The sequence below is a fragment of the Mesocricetus auratus genome, unplaced genomic scaffold (assembly GCF_017639785.1).
Source record: "Mesocricetus auratus isolate SY011 unplaced genomic scaffold, BCM_Maur_2.0 Super-Scaffold_100006, whole genome shotgun sequence".
Taxonomy (NCBI): domain Eukaryota; kingdom Metazoa; phylum Chordata; class Mammalia; order Rodentia; family Cricetidae; genus Mesocricetus; species Mesocricetus auratus.
In genome coordinates this window covers 44,101,606-44,122,218 of record NW_024429190.1, presented here as the reverse complement: position 1 = coordinate 44,122,218, position 20,613 = coordinate 44,101,606, and the positions used below count along the sequence as shown (strand labels likewise).

The 20,613-nt window shown below is 45.7% G+C and overlaps 1 protein-coding gene across 1 annotated transcript in view; it reads right to left on the bottom strand.

Annotated features, from left to right (window-relative positions):
* Positions 1-3,335: 3,335 nt before the first annotated feature.
* Klb (klotho beta) overlaps positions 3,336-20,613 on the bottom strand; it is a 33,774-nt gene continuing 16,496 nt past the window's right edge. The window contains 4 exon segments of the mRNA XM_005074378.4: positions 3,336-5,116; positions 6,005-7,148; positions 10,524-10,792; positions 14,868-15,372. Coding sequence (XP_005074435.3) covers positions 4,728-5,116; positions 6,005-7,148; positions 10,524-10,792; positions 14,868-15,372 — 2,307 coding nt within the window. The 3' untranslated portion in view covers positions 3,336-4,727.

The window sequence follows — 20,613 nt, the reverse complement described above, 5'->3', positions numbered from 1 at the left end:
TAATGACCAATTGAACTATGCTTGTTTGGTGTGTGTGAGAAGATATATTCACATGTGTCCAGAGGTATCAATTCCCCTGGAGCTGGAATCCCAAAGGTGATTGTCAGCAACTCGATGTAAGTGCTGAAAGAGTAATAAAGGAGTCTATGTAGGTAGGTGCCTAGGCATGGTGTTGATAACTTGGAATCTTACTTGGGTTGTAGGACTCAAAATCAGATCATCGAGTTTACAAAACCAAGGCTTCTTTAATTCTGTAGACATTAGTCATTGGTTATTTTTTGAGATTTGGAACTGTAGATGGGGGTGGTCTCAAACTCAGATCACCTGCTCTGCATCCCCAGTGCTGGGATTAAAGGTGTGCACCAACATGTCTAACTATCAAAACAGGCCAGGTTATAGCTCCCCTGGCAGAGTAATTTGCTCGAATTGAAGCCCCTGCATGTACATGTGGCATGTACCTGTCTGATCCTAACATAGGTGGAGGCAGGATAAGAGCTTCAAGGCTAGCCTCAACCATTCAACTCCAGCCAGATTGCTCAATATAAATAGTTGGTATCAACCAGGTTTGGTGTAGCGCTGAAGGGTAAAACATTTAAACAAGGTACCTCACTTCCCGGACTCTGGACAAACACTAGTTAGGGCAGTATTTAAAGGATTTCACCCAAGATGAGTTTTATTGAATATGTAAAGTGACATTTTTTTTTTCCGAGACAAGGTTTCTCCGTGGCTTTGGAGGCTGTCCTGGAACTTGCTCTGTAGACCAGGCTGGCCTCGAACTCAGAGATCCGCCTGCCTCTGCCTCCCGAGTGCTGGGATTAAAGGCACCCACCACCAACGCCCGGCTAGTGACACATCTTTTTCTGCAGCTACTCAATTGGGTTAAGAATATTCTCGGTATTGGCACTCAAACCTATTGTGTGTGCTAGGCAAATTTAAAGTCCCATTGAGCCATATCCCTTACCTGAGTTTTGGAGACTTGAACTCACTGTCACTCAATTGTGACCTAATTTTTATATGATCCATTAAAATAGGTAACTGCACACATATTCCCATAATCCCCACATATGGCAGCATTGGGCTAGGAACTTAGAAATGGTGAACTCAACAAGACAAGTTTGGGAAGGAACGTTCTAACCTTAATGGGAACATGTTATTAGGGAGGAAAGATTTTATTTGTGTGTGTGGTGGTATATCCCTGTGACTCATGCAGTGGAGTTGAAGCAGGAGGATTGGGGGCTCGTGGAGGTTATCCTGAGATATGTAATGTTTACACTTCAGCTTGGACTGCATGAGACCTGCCATAAAAAAAATAGTCATGTTAAGTGGAGTTGGAAACCATAACTGAACTGGGGACACTGAGCATGAGGCAGGATCACTCACTGCCACTTTGAGGCCAACCTAGTCCATAATGAAACCCAGTCAAACAAAAAACCTTAAACATGTTGATTCCAAGCTCTGTTACTCTTATTGCTTCTGCATTTTTAGACTAACATGGAGGTTTAGAGTTATTGGGGCAGAGGGGTCTTCAAGACAGGGTTTCTCTGTAATAGCCCTGGCTGTTCTGGAAATTATTTTGTAGACCAGGCTGGCCTCAAACAGCGATCCACCTGCCTCTGCCTCCCAAGTGCTGGGATTAAAGGTGTATGCCATTGTCCAGCTGTTATAAATGTTAAGATAAAGGCTGCCGGGCATTGGTGACACACGCCTTTAATCCCAGCACTCAGGAAGCAGAAAAGGGTGAATGAGTTCGAGGCCAGCATGGTCTACAGAGTGAGTTCCAGGACAGGCTCCAGAACGACATAAACATTCTGTCTCAAAAACCAAAAGAAAAAAAAAGACTAATAAGGTGATTTTTTTAAGAATTTTTTTAAAGATTTTATTTATTAATAATATGTATACAATGTTCTGCCTGCACGCCAGAAGAGGGTACCAGATCTCATTACAGATGGTTGTGAGCCACCATATGGTTGCTGGGAATTGAACTCAGGACCTCTGGAAGAGCAGCCAGTGCTCTTAACCTCTGAGCCATCTCTCCAGCCCGATTTTTTTTTAAGTATTTCTGGAGTGGACTATACTTTGTGTGACTTAAAAACCCAAGTAGGCCAGGCATTGGTGGCACATGCCTTTAGTCCCAGCACATGGGAGGCAGAGGCAGGTGAATCTCTGCCTTCAAGGTCAGTCTGGTCTACAGAGAGTTCCAGAACAGGCTCCAAAGCAGTACAGAGAAACCCTGTCTCAAAAAACAAAAACCCAAGTAGGCCTGTAGAGGCATCTCAGTTGTTAGGAGCACTGTTGCTCTTTCAGAGGAATTGGGTTTTATTCCCAGCACCCATGGGGCTCACAACCATTTTTTAACTCCAGTTCTATGAGATCTTGTATCCTGACCTTCAGAAGTACTAGGTGCTCATCCATACATGTATGCAGGCAAAATACCCAATTCTAGAAGTTTTTTACTTTAAAAAAAAATCCATAGCTTTTCTATGTGGCTAACAATACAACTGTCCAGCCAACCACAATGGGTGTCATTAGGCACAGTTCTCTGCAAAGGAGACAGGCAAGGGGAGCTCAAGACCAGCCAGCCTGGTCTGTATAGTGAACTCCAGGCCAGCCAGGGCTATGTAGTGAGACCCTGTCTCAAAGAAACTCAGTCTTCAGAACTGCTAACGTTGGAGAGATGACTCTGGTTATGAGCATTGACTGTTCTTACAGAGGACCCAAGTTTGATTTCTAGCACCCATATATTGGCTCACATCCATCTGTAAGTCCAGTGCAGGGGATCTGATGCCTCTCTGTCTTCCAAGGACACTAGGCATACAAGTGGTGCATATATGCATACAAGCAAAACACTCATACACATTTTAAAAAGGAGAACCAGAAGCAGAAAAGCAGAGCTCTACTGTTAGATTTAACTAGTCTGATGGCAACTTTATTTCTCATCACTTTTGTATGTGCTATCTATAATTTTTGGAAATTAATGATGGTAAGAATTATAATTTTGGGGCTGCAGAGATGGCTCAGCAGTTAAGAGCACTGGTTGCTCTTCCAGAGGACCTGAGTTCAATTCCCAGCAACCACATAGTGGCTCACAACCATCTGTAATGAGATCTGGTGCCCACTTCTGGACTGCAGGGATACATAGAGGCAGAACACTGTATACATAATAAATTCATAAAAAGCTGTGTAAATATTTTTAAAAATCATAATTTTGTATTGGGCAGTAGTGGCACACACCTTTAAACCCAGCACTTAGGAGACAGAGGCAGGTGGGTCTATAGAGTGAGTTCCAGGACAATTAGGGACAGATAACAATAGGTAGATGTGAAGTACAATTAAAATCACCTTATATTTTAGGATGCTTTATTACTAAGGCTCTTTATGAAAGAGCTACTTTTCTTTGAATCCTCAGCCTAAATTCCTGGAGAGGGTTCACAATGACTGGGTAACATGGTTATGTACATGTTGACTTGAAAGAATGGATGTGAATGGGTACACATTCAAGTTATCCTTAGTGTTCGTGATCAAATCAAGCATGGTTCCTTAAATATAAAACATCCAAATTGAAACTTAGTGCTAGCCTTAAAAAGTAAACTTATATTAGGTCATTCAAATTAACATGCTGAATTCATGAGACAGTGCATGAGAAAGTTACGAAGCTCTAGGGGACAGCAGGAATCCATGAATAATGGTAATACCCATTGTAAAATCTACATCTTTTTAACTTTCCTGTGTGCCAGATCTTCTCACCTTGAAATCAGTTTATTTTAAAATGGAAATTACTGTGCTGTAAGGCTAACTGACCTTGACAGACACTTGAGTCTAGTTGTCCATCCTGTGGTCGTTCTATGACGAGTTATGAAAACTACTTTTAAAATCAGAAGTCCAAGTTGGGTGTAGTGGGCTCCCCCCTGCCCCCACCCCCGTCCTTTAGTCCCAGCACTTGAGAGGCAGATGGATCTCTTGAGTTCAAGGCCATCCTTGTCTACAGAGCGAGTTCCAGGATAGCAAGAAATACACAGAAGTACCCTGTCTTGAACCTTCCTCCTTACCCCACCAATCAAAAGTCCAGTAAGAGAGAGCACACACAATTGAATGTTTAGAAAATGCCTGGTATTTTGTTAAAAAAAAAAAAAAGCTAGGATTGGTGTGTTTCAGAGCCTATGCTGTAACTGCCTATGGACAAGCATCTAAAATCCTGTTATGTTTCTACATTCCATCTGAGGACTACCTGACCTAAACAGAAGAGCACCTTGTTAGAAGTGACAGTTTAAAGAATAGTGTTAGCTGGGTGTGGTGGTGTACGCCGTTAATCCCAGTACTCCGAAGGCTGAGGCAGGTGGGACCTTTGAGTTCCAGGACAGCCAGAGATACATAATAGACCATGTCTCAAAAACAACAGCAACAAAAAATAGTTTTAAACCATGAAGTATAAAACAACAGCATTTCACTTTTAAAGATTAATTCCTTTACCATGAATAGTGATTGCTATTTACAGAACAGAACTAGAGAAAAATGGTGTAAAACAATACTTCACACTTCCTGAAGTCGCGTTTGGGGTCATCCCCAGAATTACTGTCAGGATGAAGCCTTCAGCTAAGAACTGAATGAATTCACTAATTGTCAATACCTAAGGCATCGATTGTCATCACCTTGGCTACAGATGTCTCTCACATTGTACGTTACCAGTACATGGAACTGGAGTGAACCTTTAAACTGACATGAATGAGAGTTTAGCTAAGAGCTCTACTGTGGCCTTTCTTCAGGGGTATATTTTGTAAGTTCTTTGATTTCTGACATTTTCTTCTCTTGCGATGATGAAAAATGGTGATTGACAGCAGTAGAGCCAGAGTGGAGATGAAGCAGCAACCAAAGAAGATGAGAGGTTTCTTGTGGGTGAGAAGTGAGCAGAGGGAGCAGCCGGTGTCTTCTGGAGGCTGACCACATGCGGGACTGCTGGTCTCAGAGGGGAAGCCGCCGCTGCTGATCAGCTTGCTGTAAAACTCGACTGATGACTTAGGTCTAAAGTCAGACGTGAAGAACCCAAATCTAGGCTTAGATTTCTCTTCTGTCAGTTTGAATGCGTAATAGCCTTTGATTTTGACCTTGTCAATAAGGTACGCTAGAAAAAAAAAGCAGAAAAGAACATTGGTGATTACAAATGGACAGTAAAATGTCTTTGAATAAGAATTTAGTTTTCAGCTGGGCAGTGGTGGTGCACTCGGGAGGCAGAGGCAGGTGGATCTCTGTGAGTTTGAGGCCAGCCTGATCTACAGAGGAAGTTCCAGGACAGCCTCCAAAGCCACAGAGAAACCCTGTCTCAAAACGCCCCCCCCAAAGAAAAAGTGTAGTTTTCAGGGCTAATTGTGCTTTTCTTAGAAAGTGAGATTTCAGGTGTTATTTAGGAAAACAATGTTTTCCAAATTTTCAGTAATGAGTTTATTCCACTTTATAAAAGTCCAGATGTGGCCGGGCGGTGGTGGCGCACGCCTTTAATCCCAGCACTCGGGAGGCAGAGGCAGGCGGATCTCTGTGAGTTCGAGGCTGGGCTGGACCGATAGCCTCCAAAACAATACAGAGAAACCCTGTCTCGAAAAACCAAAAAAAAAAAAAAAGTCCAGATGTGGTGGTCGAGGCTTTTGTAATCCCACTACTTGGAAGGCTGAGGTAGGAGGATAGGGCTCAGCCTGGCGTTGGAGGCCATCCTGGTTGACTAGATAGACCTTGTTTAAAAAGAACATTACTGAATGCCAGGAGGTGGTGGTGCACGCCTTTATTCCCAGCACTTGGAAGGCAGAAAAATAGGTGAGTTCAAGGCCAGTCTGGCCTGCATAGTGGGTTCAAAGGCTCAGGACTAAAGAGACTGTCTCAAAAGAGAACAGGTTTTTTTTCATAAGGAGGAAATCCAATGGACAGGATCTGAGTAGCTGGTGGCATTTGTGCCCAGCTTTTCATTGCTGTCAGTTCATATACCTCTCTCACCTCACTGTGTGAGCTCCCCAAAACTCACCTTTCAGAGCCTCCTGGATGTACTTCTCCAAGTAGTACTTCCGGATCCCATCATTCTCCAGAGCCAAATCATCGATGCCATTGGCTGTGATATAGATGTCCATGTCCCCATAGTTCCTTCGGATCCACCCAAGCAGCTTGCGTGCTCCCCAGGGCATCACAGCCAGGCGGCTGGGCGAGCTCAGGCGGGTGATGTCCTGCAGGAACTGGATGTCCCTATCTGCAACAGAGCGACTGCTGTTGAGCTGCTTGTGTATCACGAACCTAGTAGTGAAGTGGTTCAGAGCATAGAAGTCGATGGTGCCCTTCACCAGCCTGCTCTCCTTCGGGGTGAAGCGTGGCAGGACTGAGCGGGACAGCCCTCGCTGGTTCTTGGAGGCGATATACTCCTTCATGGCCAGTGGGTAATCACCAGTCTTGAAGAGCGGATCGGCGAACCAGGCGATCTCAAACTGGAGGAAGCGCTCGGCTGCCTTCCAGTGCGAGTCCACATAGGGGTTGGCAGGTTCGACCCAGTCAGAATGTAGGGACAGAGACACAGCCCCACGCTGGACCGACCTATACTGCCTGTCGTAGAGACGCCAGACCTGGGCATGGGCAATCATCAGGTTATGGGCTGCACGGTAGGTGTCATTACTCGTGCGGTTGTACATGTCACTCAGCCTGTTAGGCTCATTGATGGTGATCCAGAGCTTCACCAAGTCCCCCAGTTCCCGGAAGCATAGCCCTGCGTAGTCCTGGAAGGCCTTGGCGGTGTATGTGTTTAGCCATCCCCCTCTGTTCAGAAGCGGCTCAGGGAGGCCTAGATGCGAGTGGGTGGGGTGGTACAGCGTCACCATGGGGGAGACTCCCAGCTTCAGTCCTTCACTCACCACACACCGGTAGTACTTTAGCACTTGTCTATTAACTTCGGACAGATTGCCAGTGGGAAGGATGGAGGCCCAGTCCAGAGCAAACTGGTAGTGGGTGACTTTCATTTTGGCCAACATCTCAACTCGTTTTTTGATGCTCACATAGTCTGTGCAGTGGGATGGTTTTGTTTTCAGCCTTACTCCTTCCACTTGGTGTAGCAATCTGTTGCCAGTGGCATTCCACACATAGAGGTGAGGGTCGGTAAACTGTGGGGAGGAAACCATAAACTCCGGCTGTGGAAAACAAGAGCATTCAGGTCAATCAAGTGTGGCTCCTGGCACCCCCTCAGATCAGAAGAACTGAGCCTCACGAAGCCTCTCACTACAAGATAAAATAACTTTGTCCTTCATAATGTGCTCGGTGTTGTGGCGGTTCTGTTGGCGATATGGGGGAAAGGCCTTTATCCTAGCCCTTCAAATCTCCAGGGAGACCAGGAAACACAGGGAGGGAACCACACAGAGGAGAGGGAGAACAGCTGTTTGAGAAACTCTAAGAGGCCATTTTCCAGCTCATTTGACCTACAGATCCAGGTTATATGGCATCTCCTGTGATGGTGTTCAAACGCATCAGGAAATTGGCTTGGTGCCCTCAGCCAAAGGCCATCATGAAAGATGGATTCTAAGTCCTGTCCTAAGTTCATGCCAAAGGGAAAAGAGAAGTTGTAAAGGAGTCACCGAGAGCAGCTTGGTTCAGAGGAGGCTGGTTAAGCTAGACCATCCCTGAAAGAGGCTGTGGGAGGGGTGACAGTAGGCAGTGACCTCTTGCATGTGCTGGTCACAACTATCAGCAGTTACTGATTGAAAAGTTCAGGTGATAGCCAACAGTGGTGGTCATGTCTATAATCTCAGCTCTCAAGTGACTGAAGCAGGAGGATTACTACCAGTTTGAGGCAGAGACTACAAGATAAATAACTTTGTTTTTCATAATGGTTTCTGTGTGCTGGCTGTTCTGCTCGTAATATGGGAGAAAGGGCCTTATCCTTCTAGCCCTTCAAAAAAAATTTTAAGGAAGGAAGGTCCAAGGATATCCCATTTTTATACAGTATCTCCTCTACCATGTGTCTGTGAGCAATCACTCAACAGCAGAGTATAGAACATTCCCCTATGCAAAGAGCTTCAGTAATGAGGGGGAAGATGATGAAATAACCCCAAATCCCAAGGACTGACTTTGGATCTCCCTATCTTTCCACTTTGGAGAGTCATGAGTCATGGACTTTTCTGTCTTGCTTTTCCTGTGTGTGTGTGTGTGTGTGTGTGTGTGTGTGTGTGTGTGTGTGTGTGTGTGTGTGTGTGTGTGTTGGGGGAGGGGTGGCTCATACAACCCCGGACCAGCCTTAAACCTAGTAAGTACCTGAGGATGACCTGGAGCTCCTGCTTCTCTTTTCTCTGCTTCCTAAGTGCGGGGCATACAGCCATAAGCCACTACACCTAGCCAATGTGATGCTACAGATCAAACCCAGGGCCCTGTTTGTATAGGCAGGCACTATGCCAACTTAGCTATCCCTCAGCCCCGAATTTTCCTCTTTGGGCTTGGGCTGCACAATCATATGGGGATGGTCCTGTGTCACCCACTTCCCAATTGCACTCTGAGGACTAAATACATGCCCTGGGAAGAAGGGGCCTCAGCTGGAAACCATCGTACAAAGGCAAGGTGACTTGGGTTTAGTTCCTGGACAACCAGGGCTACACAAAGAAACCCTGCTCAAAAAACTAATAAAACAAAAGATGTAAGGAAAACATTCCAAATTCAAGATTAATTAGAGCAAGGAAAAATTCTGAGCTTGTGTTAAACTACCTTCCCCCTGTGACTGAATTTAAATACCCCAGAAAAATTGATAATTAACCCTTGGTAAATATTTTCCTTCTAATTGTTTTCTCATGGGTCATCTTTCATAGTCTAATTACAAAGCCATATGACTGCCCACTTGCCATCTGCCAACCAGTTATCTAGAACATTAAACTGAGAGAGAGCACTGATCGTGTGAGTGACGTTCAATCTGTGTATAATGAATTACCTGAGCAGGCTGCCCAGCCCAGGCCAGCTCCAGTGTTCTGAAAAGTTCAGAACATCCCAGTGTTGTTAAAAAAGATCTTTATAAAAGGTCATCTTGCCACAAAACAAGGCAAGATCAAACAAAATGCATTGCCCTTTATAGACTCCCAGGAAACCTAGCTGTGGACAATGTACGTGGTTGTCTACTAAGAGACCACGTAAAGACGATCGTAAAGAAGAGGGCAGTGGGAGGGTACGGCGTATAATGCAGAGGTGAACATGACCAAAGTGTGTTTTAGATACATGTGAAGGGTGATACTGAAACACATTAGCTCGTATAATTAACATATGCCAATAAAAACCAGGGGGATTCAGACTAGGGAGATGGCTCAGTTGGTGAAGCCTAAAGACCTGAGTTCAAGAGGCAGGCGGATCTCTGTGAGTTCGAGACCAGCCTGGACTACCAAGTGAGTTCCAGGACAGCCTCCAAAGCCACAGAGAAACCCTGTCTCGAAAAACAAAAAACAAACAAACAAAAAAAAAGACCTGAGTTCAATCCCTCATACCCATATAAAGGTAGACGGAAAGCTCTAAGTCCTCAAATTTGACCTCTAACCTCCACATGTGCCACAATACGCACTGTGGTGGTTTGAAAGAAAATGACCCCCAAAAGGAATAGCATTATTAAGAACTTGTGGCCTCGTTGGAGGAAGTGTGTCACTGTGGGGGCGGGCTTTGAGGTCTTTTCTTAAGCTTCATTCAGTGTGACAGTCAGTCAACTTCCTGTAGCCTGCAAGATGTATCACTCTCAGCTCCAGCACCAAGTCTGTCTTCATACTGCCATACTCCCCGTCATGATGATAATGAACTGAACTCTGAAACTTGTAAGTGAGCCGCCTCAATTAAATGTTTTCTTTTGTAAGAGTTGCTGTGGCCGGGCGTTGGTGGCGCACGCCTTTAATCCCAGCACTTGGGAGGCAGAGGCAGGCGGATCTCTGTGAGTTCGAGACCAGCCTGGACTACACGAGCTAGTTCCAGAAGACAGCCTCCAAAGCCACAGAGAAACCCTGTCTCGAAAAACCAAAAAAAAAGAAAAAAAAAAAAAGAGTTGCGGTGGTGGTAGCTGGGCAATGGTGGCGCACACCTTTAATCCCAGCACTCAGGAGGCAAAGGCAGGAGGATCTCTGTGACTTCCAGACCAGCCTGGTCTACACGAGCTAGTTCCAGAAGACAGCCTCCAAAGCCACAGAGAAACCCTGTCTCGGAAAAAACAAAAACAAAAACAAAAACAAAAAAGTTGCTGTGATCCTGGTGTCTCCTCATAACAATGAAAACTTAACTAAGACATGCACCACATTAATAATACAATTAAATGTAATAAAGTTTTTAACAATCACAGTTGGAGAAGAGCATTGACTAGTATTTCAGAGCATCTACATGGATGTTCATAATTTTCTGTGCCTCCAGTCCTAGAAGATTCAATGCCCTCTTCTGGCCTCTGTGGGCACCAGGCACACAGACATATGTGTAAGCAAAACATCCAAACACATAACATTTGTAGAAACATATTGTACCCTCTCCCCTAGCATGTGGTTTATTTAGAAGTCGTCACTCACCTTAAGAACAGACTCGGTGACTCCCCAGGAGAAGTCACAGGGAAAGTGGCCCTGCATGTCTGGTGTGGACTCTTTCAAAGGGAAACCGTTTTCTTGTATGATCTGTTTGTAGTAATGTGCCGAGGTCTTGGGTTTCCTTTCTTTCTGTTCACTATTAAAGTCCACATAAAACAGTCCTCGGCGAGCGGTATAGGCATACTGCCACTCAAAGCCATCCAGGAGAGACCAGGCCGTGTAACCAAACACTTGTATTTCATCAAACTGTATTGCTGCATGAGAAAAGGAAGCAGGGATGTTCAGAGGACTAAACACTCTAGTTCATGTTTACAGCTTCATCAGCAACATGCCAAGGCATGGCACGTTACAGAAACAGCACTTTCCCTAAATATCAGGCCTTTTAAATCAAACAAAACAAAATTGTGGGTTTGGGGCCAGCAAAATGGCTGTCGGTAACCATGCTACAACTTAAGTCGGAGCCCTGAATGGTGGGGGAGAGAACTAAGTCCTGATTTCCACACACACCCTCACACACAGAATAAACACTCCCCACACGAGTGAGTGACAGGTGAAGGATCTCGGTAAAAACATTCCTAACAGTTAAAAATTTTAATCATGTTGTTTAGCAGGGTATAATGGTACACGCCTTTAATCTCAGTACTCAAGAAGCAGAGGTGGGCAGATCTGTGAGTTCACGGTTAACTTGGTCTACATATTGAGTTCCAGGTTACCCAGCTACATAGTGAGACCCTGTCTCATATTTAAAAAAAAAGGGGGGGTTGTTTTGTGTGCAAATCTGTGTCCTGGGGCATGGGGCGTGGTGGCTTCAGAGCCTTTTGGGATGTGGATGTTTACTATTGACCTAGAGTTTCTCATTCCAAGTTTGGGCGGGTTCCTGTTGGTGCACAACTGTCCATTCTGTGAAATTGTCCTTCAGGAACTGAAATACCAGCTCTCAGGACCAACATCGAGATGCATAAACAGGAGGCTTGGAAAGGCAGGGAGGTATTGTGAGGAGTGGCTGGGCTGAAGGGTAGCAGGCCCAAGGCCAGGTCCTGCTGTGTGGCTGGGAGGGAGCCACTGGGCAAGTTTCAGAACAGCAATTTCCTCATTTGCAAACAGAAAATAGTGGAAGAGATGATCTCTGAGGACCTTGGCAGTAAAAATGAGATATGGCAGCCGGGCGTTGGTGGCGCACGCCTTTAATCCCAGCACTCGGGAGGCAGAGGCAGGCGGATCTCTGTGAGTTCGAGACCAGCCTGGTCTACCTCGCGAGTTCCAGGACCCTCCAAAACAATACAGAGAAACCCTGTCTCAAAAAAAATGAGATATGGAGCCTTTAATTCCATCACACAGGAGGCAGAGGCAGGTGGATCTTTGTGAGTTCAAGGCCAGCCTGGTCTATAAGAAAAACTGAAACTAGCCCCGAACCATTTTAAAAATTTAAAATGATTTTTGCTCTATTTCACATGTAGGGATGTTTTGCCTAAATGTGTATCTGTGAACTACCTATGTGTGTGTATCCATGGATGCCAGAATAGGGCACTGAGTCCTCTAGAATGGAGTTATGAACAGTTGTGAGCTGCCATGTGGGTGCTGGGAATTGAACCCAGGATCCTCTGTAAGAGCAGCATCTAAGCCATCTCCTCAACACCCCTTCAATCATTTTTTCTAAAAACACCCCCCCCAAAAAAAACACTTTTATTTCTCTCACAGAAATGCCTCATTTCTGCCTTCTGGGGCCTTATTGCTGACATCGTTTTTCTTTTTTCTTTTTTTTTAAGAATTTATTTATTATGTATACAGCACTTCATGTATGCCTGCAGGCCAGAAGAGAGCACCAGGTCTCATTACAGATGGTTGTGAGCCACCATGTGGTTGCTGGGAATTGAACTCAGGACCTCTGGAAGAGCAGCCAGTGCTCTTAACCTCTGAGCCATCTCTCCAGCCCCCCGCTGACATCGTTTTTCTAAAAGGTAGGAAATCCCTTTTTCAAGGAAAGGTAGAAAACCATGGTGAATGATTCCAAACAGGCAAATGTATTTCAACAAGCCCCGCTGTGGCCCCAAGGTGGCGTGGTGCTGTGAGGGAGAGTGGAATAGACGCCCCTTCTGCCCAAGTACGTGGCACTTGCCCCAGGGTGCCTGTAGGTGGAGTCCTATGAGGCCCACCAGGGTCATGGGGCCCAGGGCTGGTTGTGGCTGTGTTCCGTGCTGCACAGTGGGGCAGGTGAGACCAGGAGAGGACGTGCTCTTTCTTATTCCCCCTTTTTAAAAAACTCTGTACTCTATCTGCATGTGCACCTTTATGCCAGAAGAGGGCATAAGATCCCACTATAGATGGTTGTGAGCCACCAGGTGGATGCTGGGAATTGAACCCAGTACTCTTAACCACTGAGCCATCTCTCCAGTCCCAAGACTTGCTCTTTCTGAAAACCTTCCTGAAACCCCTTTCCTGCAGGAGCTGGGATTTCTCTCCATAATTAGGACTTACTTTTTAAAGCTATACTTTATATTTATGTATTGTGGTGGGAGATGGGCGGGGCGGGGTAAGAGCATGTGTGTGGGTGAATGCATGCTTTAGTGCGTGTGTGAGGACAATTTGTTGAGTCACTTCTCTCTTTACACCATGTGAGTCCCAGTACTGAACTCAGTCTGCCTTGGTGGGGCAAATCCTTTGCTGGCTGAGCCATCTCCTCCTGCACCCAGGTGTTTCCGTGGGTGCCGGGGTCAAATTCAGGTCCTCTTGCTTGCAAAGCAGGCACTTTGCCCACTTGGTCGTTCCCGCCCCAGCTCCGACACTTAGGACTTCAAAAGAGAGCTGTGCAGCTAGAGAGTCACAGGAAGTATATTCCAGGAGAAAGGAGCCACGTGGGGACACAGCCTGAGCTGTCTTTGGCCTCATCATTTCCATTGGCCTGTAGGTGTCACTGCCTGGGTAGTGATTGAGGTGACATTTAGGTAGGAAAAAAATCTCCAAGACAGGAGAAATGACTCAGCTTTGTTTTTTAGAACTTTCTTGTTAAAATACGTCAAGATAGAGCTGGGTGGTGGTGGCGCCTGCCTTTAATCCCAGCACTCAGGAGGCAGAGGCAGGCAGATCTCTGTGAGTTCAAAACCAGCCCAGTCTACAAGAGCTAGTTCCAGGATTGGCTCCAAAGCTACACAGGGAAATCCTGTCTCCAAAAAAACACAAAAACAAAACAAAACAAAACAAAAAGGATAAAAGGATCTGGGTCTGGCTAGATGGCTCAGTGGTTAAGAGCCCTGACTGCTTTTCCAGAGGACCTGGGTTCAAATCTCAGCACGCACTTGGCAGCTTAAAACTGTCTGTAACTCTGGTTTTAGGGGATCTGAAACCTTCACACCAATGCATACAAAAATAAAGTTAGATAAAAGTATCTGATTTCAAGTCAGGCGTAGTGTTCCATGCCTTTAATCCCTGCATTCAGGAGGCAGAGGCAGGTGGATCTCTGAGTTTAAGGCCAGCCTGGTCTACAGAGCTAGTTCCAGGACAACCAGGGATACACAGGGAAACCTTGACTTGAAAACAAAAACAAACAAACAAATCAAAATTAAGGAAAAAATTATGATATTGATGCATCACTCTTGATAGGAAACTTTTTTTTTTTTTTTTTTTTTTTTTTTGGTTTTTCGAGACAGGGTTTCTCTGTGGCTTTGGAGGCTGTCCTGGAACTCGCTCTGTAGACCAGGCTGGCCTTGATCTTGATAGGAAACTTAAGCGTATCTCCATATATTGTTTATGAAGAATGAAACAGCTGGGTGGTGGTCCAGCCTGTAAGCCTAGCATTCAGGAAGTAGAAACAGAAGTTCAAGGGCGATGCAGGACCCTGTCACTCACAAACAAACAAATTTTGGTCAATACTGAAGAATAGAAAAGCCAACACCAGTAAGGACATATCCAAGGTAACTACCTTAAACAAAAAACCCTGAGTGGCGTGGGAGAGAACAGCCCAGCAGTTACAAATGTCTGCAGCTCTTCCTGAGGCCCGGGGGTTGGTCCCTAGCACCAATGTCAGGTGGCTACAGCTGCCTGTAATTCAAACTCCAGGCCATCTGACCCTTTCTTCTGGCCTCTAAGAGCACCTACCTCTACACACACAGCATACAATCACACAAGCAAACTATATGTACATACATTTATTAAAAATTTAACTGCCAGGCGTTGGTGGCACAAGCCTTTAATCCCAGCACTTGGGAGGCCGAGGCAGGTGGATCTCTGTGAGTTCGAGGCCAGCCTGGTCTACAAGAGCGAGTTCCAGGACAGCCTTCAAAGCCACAGAGAAACCCTGTATGGAAAAAAAAAATTAGTCAAAGTGCAACCAACCTTGAAGAACCTGATTGAGGAAATTCTTCATCATGTAGATGGCTGTGGTGTCTTCTGTCTTTATGTCACTATCTGTGAACCAGCCATTCTCCGAAATCAAGATTCGAGGGTTGTCATATTCTAGTTTAATCCAGTTCAGCACCTGTCTTAAGTTGAGTGACACATTTTGTCCCATTTTCACCACGGTGTTCGAGGGCCTGAAATTGTTAGGTCCGAAGGAAAAAGCAAAGAAGTCAGCTGTGCCCCTCACCTCCTCCTTCTCTGCCTCAGAGAACGCGGGCATGGCGGCCATCGTCTTCAGGAACTCAGGGTAGTCGCCGTCCGCATGGATGGGGTTGGCGAACCATCCAAGCACAGAAGCCATGGAGTGCTGGCAGCTGATTGTATCGGCCATGTTTTCTGTCTTGTTTGGTTCTATCCAGTGGGACCCCAAGGTAATGGACAGCAAACCCTTCTGATGGGGGCGGAAGTTTTTGTCGTAGTTATGCCACACTTTTGAATGAGCCTGGTGAGAAAGAAAATATCATTGGTCTTTAATGTTGTTTTGTTTTGTTTTGTTTTGTGAGACAAGGCTTGTCTGTGTAGCTTTGTAGACCAGGCTGGCCTCAAACTTACAGAGATCTGCCTGCTTCTGCCTCCCAAGTGATGGGATTAAAGGCATGTTCTTTACTGGGGTTATAACATGGTTAGTAAATCCTGGACTGTTCAAAAACATTTTTATTGCATTTAATTATTTGTGTTCGTGTGTGTCCGTGTCTGTGTGTCTGTGTGTCTGTGAGTCTGTGTGTCTGTGAGTCTGTGTGTCTGTGTTCATGCACATGCCAAGGCAATCATGTCCAGGTCAGAGAACAACCTGGGGGAGTTGGTTTTCTCCTTCTACCATGTGGGTTTTGGAGAACAAATCCAAATCATCATTTACCCAATGAGTCATTTGGATGGCTCCAACACCCAGCTTGTCTCCATGAGTTCTAGAAATTAAATTCAAGTCCTAAAGCTTGTGTGGCAGGCAGTTTGCTAACTGAGATATCTCCTCAGCCCCTGACTCTGGTCCTGATGTAGAAGTTCAGCACCGTGCAGGCTGCATAGTCTATAAATGGATGACAGTAGAGTCCACAAAGGGGATGTTGTGAGGGGTGGATTAACATTGTAAATAACTTTAAAACTACTGGGCAGCAGTGGTGCGCACCTGTAATCCCAGCACTCAGGAGACAGAGGCAGACAGATCTCTGTAAATTCAAGGCCAGCCTGGTCTACAGAGGGCTACACAGAGAAAGCCTGTCTCAGAAAGCCAAGGGGAAAAATTTTTAGAACAGTACCTGGCAGGGGTTAAGCTTTGCGTCAGCCTTAGCTGCTGCTATTGTTATTATTATTATTATTATTTCACATTGTCAGTTGTGTTCTCTTATAGCAGAACTTACATGAGTTTCTGGTCAACTTAATAGGTATTGCTGAGCACTTATTCAATGCCTGGCTTGCCCTGCCCCAAAGACTGAAACAGGCTTAGAATTAGGCTCTTGAGAAGATTTTTACTGGGAATGAGGTGCGTGGGGCTGGAGAGATGGCTCAAAGATTAAGAGCACCCGTTGCTCTTTAATAGGACCTGAGTTCAATTCCCAGCAATCACACGGTGGCTCACTACCATCTGTAATGAGATCTGGTGCCCTCTTCTGGCCTGCAGGGATACATGCAGGCAGAATAGTGTGTACATAAAATAAATCTTTAAGAAAAAAAAAAAAAAGAATGAGGTGTGTGAAAGAGAAACACAGGAGGCTAAGGGAGAAGGGACCAGGAGAGACTCAATTCAAAACCGCTTCTCTATTCTGGCCACCCTTGCGGTCATCCTTCCTCTGTCTCATGGCCATTGTGCTTCTCCGAAGCATGTGACTCGCTTCTTTGAGACAGGGTCTCGTATATCCTAGGTTAGCTTGGAACTTGATATATAGTGGAGGGTGACCTTGAACTTCGGGTCCCCCGGCTTCTACCTTCTGAGCACTGGGATCTGAGGTGTGCACCACCATGCCTGGTTTATGGGGTACTGAGTATTCTCCAAGGGCTTCGTGCATGTTAGGCAAACCTGCTACGGGCTGAGGTAGCCCAGCCCACTGGTTTGCCATCCAGTGTCTCTCCATTTCTCCTGCTGGAGTGTTTTAAGAAAATAAATATATAACCCTCTGTTGCTTGTTGTTGTTTGTTTGCTGAGACAGTATCTCACTATGTGGAACTTTTTTTTTTTTTTTGGTTTTTCGAGACAGGGTTTCTTTGTGGCTTTGGAGGCTGTCCTGGAACTCGCTTGGTAATCCAGGCTGGTCTCGAACTCACAGAGATCCACCTGCCTCTGCCTCCCAAGTGCTCCACCAATGCCCGGCTCCACTATGTGGAACTTTGACTGGCCTGGAACTCACTGTGTAGAACAGGCCAGGCTCGAACTCACAGAGATTCACTTGTCTCTGCCTCCTGAGAGCTGAGATAAAAGGTGTGCCCTGCTATGGCATTATTAGTTTTCATCTGTGGCCTATTTTCAGTTTTGTTCTTTAGCTTTGATTCCACTCACTGGAGATGCTTTCTACCAGAATGAACATCTATGACTGCCTTCTGCTAGTTCAAAAACAACCTGCCATGAACAATGGATTCACACTTGATGAACCCTGTAGACCCAAGAATGTTTTATTAATCTTGTTGGAGTGGGGTAAGCAAGCATTGATGTAAATGGTGAGGATTTCAAAGCTAGTGCCAACCAGGTTTACACACACACACACACACACACACACACACAAAGTTAATTAAATCATTCCTGGAGAAATTTTTTTTTTCGGTTTTTCTTTTTCTTTTTTTTTTTTTTCTTTTTTTTGGTTTTTCGAGACAGGATTTCTCTGTACCTTTGTAGGCTGTCCTGGAACTCACTTTGTAGACCAGGCTGGCCTCGAACTCACAAGAGATCCGCCTGCCTCTGCCTCCCGAGTGCTGGGATTAAAGGCGTGCGCCACCAACGCCCGGCTTTTTGGTTTTTCGAGACAGGGTTTCTCTGTACTGTTTTGGAGGCTGTCCTGGAACTTGCTCTGTAGACCAGGCTGGCCTCGAACTCACAGAGATCCACCTGCCTCTGCTTCCCAAGTGCTGGGATTAAAGGCGTGTGCCACCAATGCCTAGCCTGGAGAAATTTTCTAAAGGAAGACATTTTGAGACATTACCCCTGCCCCTTTCTCTCTGTGTTTTTGTTGCAGGATCCTGGATCAATTTATCACTCAAATGTCCAAGGCATTTTATTTCCTTTCTTTTGAGACTAGGACTCACTGTGTATTCCAGTCTAGTCTCTGAACTACAATCTTTAAATTTCAGCCTCCCAAGTACTGGGGTTAGAGGTGTGGACTGCCATATGCAACTCCAGGGCTTAATTTAATTTTTATATATTTTTGAGACAGTCTCACTATGTAGATTTGACTGTTCCAGAACTCACTATGTAGATCATGCTGGCCTCAAATTCACAGAGATCTGCCTGCCTCCGCCACTGCTGGGGTTAATGGCGTGTGCCAACAAGTACAAGGATCCTTATGATGCTTTCTTCTCAGAAAAGGGCTTAAGCCTTCCAGTAGTTGATGGAAGCAGAAGCAGGCACCCACAGTTGAACACTGAGCCATACTCCTGGAAACCAGTCGTAGAGAGGGAGGAAGGATGAGCAAAGAGGTGGAGACCACACTGGAGAAACCCACAGAGATAGCTGACCTGACCTAGGGACAGCACAGGGACCCAGTCATAAAGCTGGGGAAGCAGCATTGGGGAAGCAGCATTGGACTGAAGCAAGCCTCTGAATGTGGGTGCCAGCTAGGAAGCCAGGGCAGTCTATGGACCTCTAACAGTGGAGCCAGAGTTTATCCCTAGTGCACAGATGGACTTTGGGAGCCATTTCCTATGGAGGGATACTATTTCAGCCCAGATACACAGAGGGCCTAGGCCCTACCCCAAATGATGTGACAGACTTTGATGATCCCTCATGGAAGACCTCACTATCCTAAGGGAACAGGTAGGGGGTGGGTTGGGGGGTTGGTAGTGGGCATGGGAGGGTGGGAGGGAGAGGGAATGGAGGGAATTGATATGTAAAATGATTGTTTCTAAATTTTTTTTAAAAAAGGGAATAAAGAAAGAAAAGGGCTTAAGCTCTAGCCTCCTCTCTTGCCTTCAGGCTGAGGCCGTAGCTTCTGCAAGGAGCCAGCAGAGACCAAGGTGGCCTGCCTTAAATGGTCTTGGCTGTCTCTGTAAGTTACTATGTTCATCTGCCTTTTGTGTCTGGAAAATGTTGTTTCCTTAAAATGGTCTGCCACCCCAGGCTCTTCCAGCTTTCCTCGTTCCTCTTCTGCATAGATCCATGAGCCTTGAGGGTGTGTGAGTGAGTGTGTGTGTGTGTGTGTGTGTGTGTGTGTGAGAGAGAGAGAGAGAGAGAGAGAGAGAGAGAGAGAGAGAGAGAGAGAGAGAGAGAGAGAGAGGTCCCTTTTAAGACTCAGCACTCCAAAGTCTGTCTTTCTTTCTTTCTTTCTTTCTTTCTTTCTTTCTTTCTTTCTTTCTTTCTTTCTTTCTTTCTTTTTTTCCGAGACAGGGTTTCTCTTTGGCTTTGGAGGCTGTCCTGGAATTAGCTCTTGTAAACCAGGCTGGTCTCGAACTCACAGAGATCTTCCTGCCTCTGCCTCCCGAGTGCTGGCTGGGGTTAAAGGCGTGCACCACCAAAGCCCGGCATCTGTCACTTTCTAGCTTGTCTAGTGGTGGGTCTTTGCTAGTTACTCTGAACTCACAGAGACTGGGACCTGCACAAGATCGAGCCAGACCAAAGTGTCATTATGGAGGAGGAGTGGGGACCAAAGTCCCACCCTAGTCAAGCAGGTATTTGTAAATAGCAGATGCCTGGAGGAGGGAAATCTGTTTTCATCTATGGAGGAATACTGGGTATACTAACCACACTTCCACGCAGGCCCAAGTTAAGAAGTTAGCCAGAACAAATTGGATTCCATGTGTCTTAGTGCATTTCTCTTTAGTTTTTGTTTTTTGAGAGAAAGAAAGAGCAGGAAAGAAGTTGGATGGGGAAGGCATCTGGGAAGAGTTGGGAGGGGGAAGGAATATTAAAAGGCACTGTGTGAAATTATCAAAGAATGAAAGAAGGGTCTGAAGCCCACCTTCCAGAAATATTCTGAGGCTAGGATCCCCATGGAAAGTTTTGAGGACAGCTTTCTTTCTTTTTTCTTTTTTCTTTTTTTTTTTTCTTTTTTTTTTTTGGTTTTTCGAGACAGGGCTTCTCTGTGGCTTTGGAGGCTGGAGGACAGCTTTCTTCACAGCTGTGCATAGCAGACTCAAAAGGGGACATCCCATCCCACCCTGATTGCTGTCACTTAGTTTTTTGACAGTTCTAGTACTTTGATCCTTAGAAAAGCAGCAATTGGCAATTCCTTCAGGGTTGTGTACACGGAGGAGCACTCTGCGAGAGCGTGAGAGCTGAGTGAGCCATTAATCAGCCACCTCATAGAACCGCCACCAACACTACTGGGGGACAGACACCATCATGATCAATGCATGAACGCATCCCAGTACGAACTAGCCAGAGCCAAGCGTTCGGGCACTTGGGAGGTAGAGACAGGAGAATCAGGAGTTCAAGGTTCACCTGGGCTACGTGAAGGGGAGAACCAACTCCTGAAAGGTGTTTTCTAACCTCACGTGTCAGTTGTAGCAAACACACACCCCTCCCCCAATAAATAAACACATGAAT